The 10000-nt window shown below is 32.3% G+C and overlaps 1 protein-coding gene and 1 pseudogene across 1 annotated transcript in view; both read right to left on the bottom strand.

Annotated features, from left to right (window-relative positions):
- LOC145267281 (zwei Ig domain protein zig-8-like) overlaps positions 1-10000 on the bottom strand; it is a 750978-nt gene that overhangs the window by 295084 nt on the left and 445894 nt on the right. The window contains exon 6 of the mRNA XM_080123290.1: positions 1511-1528. Within this exon, the coding sequence (XP_079979416.1) occupies positions 1511-1528 (18 nt within the window). The remainder of the gene's footprint in view (positions 1-1510; positions 1529-10000) is intronic.
- On the bottom strand, positions 2595-2712 carry LOC145275543 (5S ribosomal RNA; annotated as a pseudogene).

Here is a 10000-nt window from a genome sequence, read left to right as displayed (position 1 = left end):
GTTAAAACTCCTACTTGTGAGACATTGGCTTGGGGTTATTAGCTGGTTGGATGACCGCGTCCCTTGTCGAGATGAAGTAGGTTCATTTTACAGTCGCATTTCGGCGCGGTTTGCTTGATCTGTGTTGGTTAATTGAAATTCTTGTGTGCGGGGCGTTTGCTCAGTTGGTAGAGTGCTTGCCTCGCATGCAAGCGGCTCAGGTTTTGAATCCTGAGTTCGGATGTGTCTAACTGATGAGCCCAAATGAGGGCGAAACTCAAGTCTTGGACTTCCGGTTTGTTGACTGTCATGACTCTTGTGGGCTGCGACGTTGTTTGGTGGTGGATTATATATATATATATATATATATATATATATATATATATATATATATATATATATATATATATATATAAAATTGGTTATTTCTTGGATAATGTAATTTTTACTTTAAAAATTTATAATATTGTAGTTTTGTGGTTATTATTTAGCCTATCCATAATTTTCATTAAACGTACTCATGTGATTCAGCCTAAGCATTTGATTGGTGAAAATATTGCTTTCTTTTTAAACATCATGAATATAGATGAGTAAGTATTTAATGAGTAATAACATGAATTACCTCCCCTTTATTAGAACTCTTTGAATATATAATTTTAAACAGAACAAGACTTACAAAAATATATTCTGCACTTCTGTTTCTCTTAATGAATCTCCATGAATTATTCTGTAACTTTATCACTGATCTGTGCGATACAATCAATAAATTATTACTGTTTGGGAAAATCGGCGCTTGTTCAAAATAATAACGGAAATCGAAAATTGATAAAAAATGAATTCCAATTAAAACCAATATTATCTATTTAATTGTCTTGTCAAAATAAGTAATGCATCCAAAAATTATGAAAAATTATAAAGTTGAAAATTAATTATTAATTAGTTTTCAGAAAAAAATTGCAAGTTTTAGTTAAATAATAAAGGTGTTGCAGTCTGTCTTACTCTAACAACCTCCTTAAGAGTGTCTTCAGTTCAATTAAAGAATTTTAAATAATGAGTTACTTCCCTTGGTTTAAGTTACGCTTGAAACATAATGATAGGTCAATAGTTTGTGAGTTCATGAAAGTACATGTTTTATATAAGAATGTATTATGTTTCTATTGCAAAATGTCATTTAAGTAGATCGCATAGCTTTTAGTTGTAATTCACATAAAAATTAAGTAGATAATATTGGTTTGTAATAGAAGTTAAAATCTTCGACATTCGATTTTCGTTATTATGCTGAATAAGCAGTGTAAAAATCTTTCCAAAAGACAATTTTTCTAAAACAAAATTTAAGAAATAACTGATATTGACCCAAGTTTGTATTTTAAAGAAAAGTAAATAGAAAAAAAAGATTAAAATAAATAATAAAAAATGGAAAAAAAAAACAATAAAAAATATTTTCATAAATGAAATATTTTTTTTTTCTATATGAAATACAAGATTTAAAATACGAAGAAGAGCGTGCCTAGCAAGGATAAATCACACACACCTTGTGTTGTTTTCTGTGCTGACAGCGTTCATCCAGAGTGCAGAATTATGAAAAACAAAGCAATCAACACATCAGTTGATACATGAGTAAGAAAAGAAATCACGTGGCGCTCAAATTGCAAGAATTAATTTTCACGTTTTCGGCTTTAAAAAATAAATATAGAAATATTAAAAAAAAGCTAAAAAAACTAAAAAAAAAAAAAAAGCTTAAATAAATTTGGTCGTTCAGATAAATGAAGCAGCTCGAACATTCATTGACTATCCCTCAATCTGTTTTCACAAGGATTCACAATTGGTTTCTTTCTCTAATTATCTTTAGTTATCGCATGGACGTTAGATTCCGTGCCCGTTCGCTAAACTGGTGGCTGTGTTTTTCTCAGCACAGAAAACAGTCTAAGGGGTTTTGGGTGTGGAACCAGGTCAAAGGCTAGCTAATTGGAAGGATTTTGAAGGTCAACATTTCGAAGGAGATAAATCTAGATGTCTACAAGCTTAAAAGTTGACCTTTAACGAATTTACTTATACGAATCATGATAGTTGTAATATCAGAAATATACAGACAGTCAGACATATATTTCTTAAGTTTAATATATATATATTATTTGTTTTTTCGCAATATTTTTTGAATGAATTCAATTATTTATACGAAAGTGCATTTTTACCTAAATGAAAGTTGGGAATAATTTTTCCCTTTTAGTAAAAACAAAATTAAATAAAAAAAACATCTACGTAAATCGTGATATATTCAGCAGTCGTACGAGATAGTCCAGTGGTAGAAGTTTAGACTTCTTTCAATGGGGTTTCGATCTCAAATTTCGCTAGATTCAGCCACTCTGATGAGTCGTGTCAGTGGATAATTATATTTTAAACAATATATATATATATATATATATATATATGTCTGTGTGTGTGTGTGTGCGTGTAATGCCTCCATTCAGTCTCAAGAGGCCATAAACACCCCTGTAAGGTAGCTTCGCGTGTAATTGCAAAGCAAGTGTTGCACAACCTGAACCACACCTCCTCTGTAATCTACACTGCTTGGATCCAGTTACAAGGACTGGAAACGGTGCTGAGATAAGCGGATACACATACAACACCTGAAATTCCCAAATGGTCACCCATTTTAGTACTGACCAGGCTCAACGTTGCTTAACTTCGGTGATATGACAGGAACCAGTGTGTCAAGGTGATTATGCCGTATATAAGAGAAGATGAGTCAGCATTTATTAGCTTCATTTAATATATATATATAAATATATATATATATATATATATATATATATATATAAATATATATATATATATGTATGTGTGTGTGGCAGAAATATGTTTATTCAATAATAATTCACCTTTTATTTATATCAATCCTTTAATCTATAAAGCTCGCTGTTACTGCAGAGAAAATACATGACAAAAGCCTATATTCCAAATTTCAAAGGTGTTGGCCATCTTGCCATTTATTTAAGTCTCTAGTATGCATATATATGTATATATATGCATATATAAATATACATATATATATATACACACACACACAAACACACACATATATATATATATGTATATATATATATATATATATATATATATATATATATATATATATATATTAACTGAAGCTAATAAATGCTGGCCCTTTATCTATTCTGATGAGAAGCAGTTAGCTTCGAAATGCCAAATAAAGAGGTTTGCCACTCCATTTTGTCTTCGTCTTTCCTTATGTATCTGATGATATACTGACATTAGATATAACTTTATTTCTACATCTTCTACCTAATATAGATATTAACCCCATTTGAAAAAGGGCCATTTTGTGGTTGAAATGAATTCATAATGAGATTAGTTTTAGATTGTGTTGTATTTTTTGTTCTTTTTAACCATAATCTATGACTTGCATTGTGATAAATACCTGGAAATATATATTTGCATATACATGTATATATGCATGTAAATATATATATATATATATATATATATATATATGTATATATATATATATATTCATATACAAACATATATACACACACAGACACACACACACACACACACACACACGCACACACACACACACATACATATATATAATTTGTAGTAATCAGTAATGATGTAAGTAATATGATTGCACATCTAAAAACAAGAATTAAGAATAAACTCCCTAGGTTCATACTAGAATTGTCTGCAATGACTTGTGGCGTACGCATAAAATTAAGTTGCAAGTTAACTCTCTGGAGGTTGGAGGTTCAATCATCACTGCAAGCAGTACTCAACATACAATTGTGCATTATCTAGATCTTCTACTCGGTTATGGCTGGTGGAACAAGAGCATGCTACCCCAGTATTTCCATTAGAAATTCCATGCAGATTCGCGAGTTCAACAGAAAGATTGCCAAATACAACAACATACACCTGAACAATGTCAGAGGTTACATTGACTGAAACACTGTAAAAATAACACTTAAGCTATGAACATGAGTAGAAATGAAATAATACACAGAACACCATAGAGTAATGACCATCTTAATGTACTTCTATTTCATCAAAGGTACTTAGCATGTTAATATATATATATATATATATATATATATATATATATATATATATATATATATATATATATATATATCATCCAAACACTACCGTGTTTGAATATATAGTTAAGTGGCAGTTTTAGTCATTTAGAACTGCTGCAAAGCTTCACCGTTCACTCATTTTTCGACCAAATTTCAAACAATTATTGCAGTTTATGGATCATCTTCTAAGTTATATTTTGAAAATTATTTTTTCAATTTTCGTTCAGTAAAACAAAATTATGATGAATTTTCTGGTTTTCAAAATCTCAAAAAAAACGTAAGGAGGTGAGCCACGTTTTTTATGACTGGTTTCCATAGCAACAACGACTACTGTTGCTACCAATTAACCACTCTCGCAAAAAGTGAAGTAACATGTGAAACAGAGAGAATGAAAGAATGAAAGGGAGATAATTAGGGGGATTTTATTGAAAGCAGACGAGTGCGGTACATTTTTATTGCATACGTTTATATTATGTTTATGGGGGCGAAAAAATAAGACTGAAATTGAACAAAGAACAAGTGATTCTGATACTGATTCTGATACCATTCAAAACTTTGATTTTCCGACTCTCAATTCCAATGATGATTAATTGTCCTAACACTACTACTAACCCATGTATCTGTATTGACTGCTGTTTACAATTTCTTTCCCACGTCTGCGCCTTACTCCGTTATAATTTTTCTACTTTTTCTCTGCATTTATTTGAATATATCCATATAAATGCATCACGTTTTTTTAGCCGGATCTCCCGTAATGCATATTGTGCTAATCAATAGAACTATCTATATATCTATAAAAGTGAAAGTGTCTGTCTGTCTGTGTGTCTGTGTATATTTTCTTATGCAATAACTCTACCAATTTTCAGTCTATAGACTCGAAATTTGATATACAGGGTACTGAGATTTGAGAAAATCTTTGTAATCGGTTTTCGAACAGAAATTCGGCCGTTAAGGGATCAAAGTTCAACGATTTGACCTTTGAGAACTCTACTTAACTCCTCCGCCAATTTTGGGTCTAAACACTTGAAATTTTAGATATGGGTTCCTTGGACATGAATAATAACTTGATTTGAGTCAAAAACAATAAATGTTAAGGGGTCATAATAGGGGTCAAAGTTAATAAAATTGACCGATTTTTTTTTTTTTGGCTTAACATACACCTCCAAACACCTGGGCAACGCCGGGCTGAAATGCTAGTATATATATAAATGAACGAGTAAATGCTCTTTATTTCTCATGAGAAACATTTAGCATGAAATGCCAGAAAAAGTAAACTATTTAGAAGAGTTTATTCGTATGATACACGTAGATGTATTGAATTTAAACTAGTTTCTAAATTATACGATTTAATTCAAATTTTCTTAATGAATGTTTATATACATCTATACGCAGGTACGTTAAATATGATATTTTCATTAATGCAGATTTCGGGTTTATTATTATATTATATTGGATCCAATATATAGTAATCATATAAAAAGTTTTTAAAAAATGATTCGCGTACCAGCACCAAGAATCGAAACCATAAAGTTTAGCTTACGATTTACTTTTTCCTGTGACGTTAATGCCTGAGCTATCAAGACATGTTTGCTGCAAGGCTAAAAATTAAAACATGAACCAATAGCTATTACGTTACGAATGCATATTCGTAATGCCGTCGTTCAACCTTCATCTGGCAACCGATATTCCCCAGCTAAAACCAAAATATAAAGTTTCGCATTGGTTTGAATACCCTATATATTAAGTTTCATGTCTGCAGACTAAAAACTGATAGAGGAGTTTGCTAGACAATTTTTTTAAAATAAATATATATATATATGCATGCATAAATATATATAGAAAGAGGTTTGTGTTTACTATAACCTTTTTACGCAAATATTACGCCAGTAATTCATGTAGAATATCTGCATGAATATAATTACACGTAATAGTAAACTAAAGATGATCATCTCATAAGGCATTGAAAAAACTAATATGGAATTAATTAAAATGAATGCTTAAAAGAATATGCAAAAAAGCTAGATCTTTTGCAGATGAATGCAATTCCACGACCCATGTATAACAAAGTTGTATTTTCTTTTTAAATAAATAGAAAAAAGAGTTTTTAATTTGAATATCGGTACACACACAAAAGAAAAATAACAAATTTATAGGAGTACATGTATATATATTAGTTTTTAGACAAGTAATCAGAATCGAAGTCAAGAATCAGAAAAATATGAACTTTTGGCAGTATCGGAATTGGTATCAGAATCTGAAAAATTAGTGCCTATTTTCCAATGCCAAAAACGATCCCTAAATTATCTTTTTTTGTTTGTATTCTATTAAAAACAAGATCTTCCACTGTTTGTAGTTACAGTGGAACAACTAATATTTATTGATTTTAAATAACCAATAAAAAAAATCTATAGATCATCCTACCCCCCCCCCACCACATGTGTGTTTTTCCGTTTGCACATTTAATATATGTTTTTATGGTATTCATGAAAAATCACAACTTTATATTTGAATATTTAAAAATTCATAAATTCAGTAATTGTATCGGAACCGGGAATTTAGTACACAATCGGGAATTGTATTGGCATCAGGAAAAATATTGGAATCGTCCCATCACTAATATATATATGTATATATATATGCATATATATATATATAAATATATATATATATATATATATATATATATATATATATGACAAAAGTCTATATTCCAAATGTCATGATGTTGACATCTTACAATTTATTCCTTTAATTCTGTTGACACAATTCTTGACTGTAACTGTTTCGTTGCACAAAATCATTAACTTAATTATTATATCAATCAATGAATCTATTTTGCCCTTAACTCATCAGAAGTAGTAGCAGCTATAAATCCGCCAAAAGAAAAGAAAATGCATTTGGGCATGATTACGAAATCCGAAATTTGGAAGAAAAGTTGAAATTATTAGATTACATTATGCCATTAAGTAATTTAAGAATTATAAGTGTCAATGGAATTAAATGAATAAATTGTAAGATGGTCAATATCATGAAATTTGGAATATAGACTTTTGTCATTTATTTATTATATGCTCTGTAATTACATTGAGCTTTTAAATTAAGGATTTGTAAATATAAAAAGTGAACTATTATTGATAAAATCATATTTCCACAGAAATATATATATATATATGAGTGTGTGGGGGGGGAGGTGCATATGTGTGTGTATGTATGTGTTTGTTTTTGTGTATGTATATATATGTGTGTGTGTGTGGGGGGGGGTGTTTGTGTGCATGTGTTTGTATGTATGTGTTTGTTTATGTGTATGTATATATATATATATATATGTGTGTGTGTGTGTGCATGTGTGTGTATGTATGTGTTTGTGTGTGTATGTATATATATAGGTGTGTGTGTATGCGTGTGTGTGTATTTATTTGTTTGTTTGTGTGTATGTATATATATATATATATATACAGATGTATATATATATATATATATATATATATATATATATATATATATAGTATTTCATAAAAATAAGTACATTATAAAATAATATACAGCATATACTTCAACAGGGTTCAATACATATTTAGAAATTCGCAGTAGCATAAAATACAAGGCCGATAGCTATTAGTCGCGTGCTCTCATGTAATGAATGAATGCGTGAATGTAGGATTGACATGAAATTCTTAAAGATAAACTAAAATGACTGAAAAATGGGCTGAAATTACTTAAATAAATAGAAAGTAAATGACTTAGAATGACTATAATGAACTTAAGGATGAATTGAATGACCTTAAGAATGACTTGAATGCCTAAAAAATAACTGGAATCTTTCAAAAACAACTTGAATGATCTGGAGAATGACTTGAATGACTTTGAGACTGACTGGTTGTGAAGTGGGTGATCATTTTACATTAAATTAATACAGAAAAGTTATCCCCCACTTTATATCACAAAGTTACAAACATAACTACAGCATGTAGTAAGAACAGATACTACATTTGATCTTGGCCAAGAAAAGGGTATTTATTTGCTCCCCAACCGAGCAAATTAGGCACAAGGCCGATTTTTAATGTGAGGAGTGAAGGGGAAATGAGGGACCAACTCCCGGGGAGTAGGGGAGCTGGATAGTGACAATTGGTATGAAGGGTTTCCCCTACATTGACCAAGGTCTTATATGTGGGGCTGCCCCCACATATGGTCTTTGCTTGCAGTATCCGCCGGAACACATACTACACTTTGATCTTGGCCAAAAGGCGAAGAAAAGCTTAAAAAGCTAAGAACAGCATCTATTAATAACAGACCTTTGATCTTAACCAAAAAGGCCAAGCACAAAAGTGTTATAGACAGACCGACAGACGGACCGACCGACAGACGGGTCAATGGACCGACGGAGTGACTTAAAGAGTCGCTTGAACGCGACTAATAATTATGACAAGTACTTGGTGTAAAGCTTGTAGAAAAATTTAAATAACATACATTTATCCTGAGGATTTCTTTTAGGAATGAAACAAAACTTTCTTGTGTAGCTCAACTGTTATATGCATATCTTTTAATATACATTATCTATATATATATATATATATATTATTTAATGTATCCACATAAATTTGATGTATCTATTTTCAGTATTTAGTGCGACAGTGCTCGAAATGTAAGCAGAGCTAGGTAGTAAGTTTTTGAAAGATATATGGCAATTAAGCTACAGAGAATATTCCGCATTTCATCCTCGTGAGGATTTGTCAGGCTAAAGCTTATATAATTTAAATCTTACTATATATGAGGGGCATGCAATAAGTAATGCCCCTGACCCACTTCCCATAGCAGTAGAGCAACGAAACTTGGCACAGTTATTAGTCTTTCTCTACATAGGAACTACCCAGAGTTATGCATTTCTCCCATCGTTTGATGCAGCTCTGGAGACCGTTTTTGTAGAACAACCCTAGGTTGGTCCTCCAACCACGACGTGACTTCAGAAATCAAGGCTGCATCATCTGGGAAACGCTTTCCTTTCAAAAACAACTTAATGGTTGGGAAGAGGTGAAAGTCAGAGGGTGCAAGGTCAGGAGATTATGGAGGATGGGGCGGATTTCACAACCACATGCCCGTGCTTCTGATCTGGCGACATGCGAGTTGTGGACCGGAGCATTGTCCTGCAGGAGGAGAGTACCTTTGCTTATCTTGCCCCGCCTCTTGATTTTGATAGCTTCCCTTAATTTCCTCAAAAGTGAAGCATAATAGGCTTATGTAATTGTTGTACCCTTTGCCAGGAAATCTGTCATCACTACTCCGTCCTGGTCCCAAGAGGACTGTGAGCATGACCTTGCCAGCAGGAGGTTGCACCCTTGCCTTCTTTGGAGGTGGTGAGTCCAAGTGGTTTCACTGCATTGACTGGGCTTCGGTCTCTGGATCATATTGATCGACCCAGGTTTCATCCTGTGTAATCAGTCTTTTGAAAAACTTTGACTCATCTTCTTGGCACATCTCCAAATTCATACTCGAGCACTCGATGCATTCTCGCTTCTGGAATGGTGTGAGCAACCTGGGAATCCATCTGGCAGACACCTTATGCATATGCAAATAGTCATGAATGATAGTTTCCACAGACCCTGTACTAATCTTAACATCTTGGGCTATTTAGCAAATAGTAATGCGCCGATCTTCCAAAATGGCAGCCTCAACTTGACGGACAGATGCCTCATCAATGACAGAAGAGGGGCGATCAGTTCTGGGAGCTGTTTCCACAGACTTCCGATCATGTTTGAATTCACGATGCGAGCGTTTTACAAGGTAATATAATGGGGCATTATCATCATAAGTTTCTTTCATTTCATCAAAAGTCTCCTGTGGTGTGCATCCTTTCAAATACAAAAACCGGATCACTGCTCGACATTCAACAGGCTCCATTTCACACCTGACTCAGTCAAACACCT

The sequence above is a fragment of the Euprymna scolopes genome, chromosome 4, assembly GCF_053919585.1.
Source record: "Euprymna scolopes isolate OS-2025 chromosome 4, ASM5391958v1, whole genome shotgun sequence".
NCBI lineage: Eukaryota > Metazoa > Mollusca > Cephalopoda > Sepiida > Sepiolidae > Euprymna > Euprymna scolopes.
This window is presented reverse-complemented; position numbering and strand designations above follow the sequence as displayed.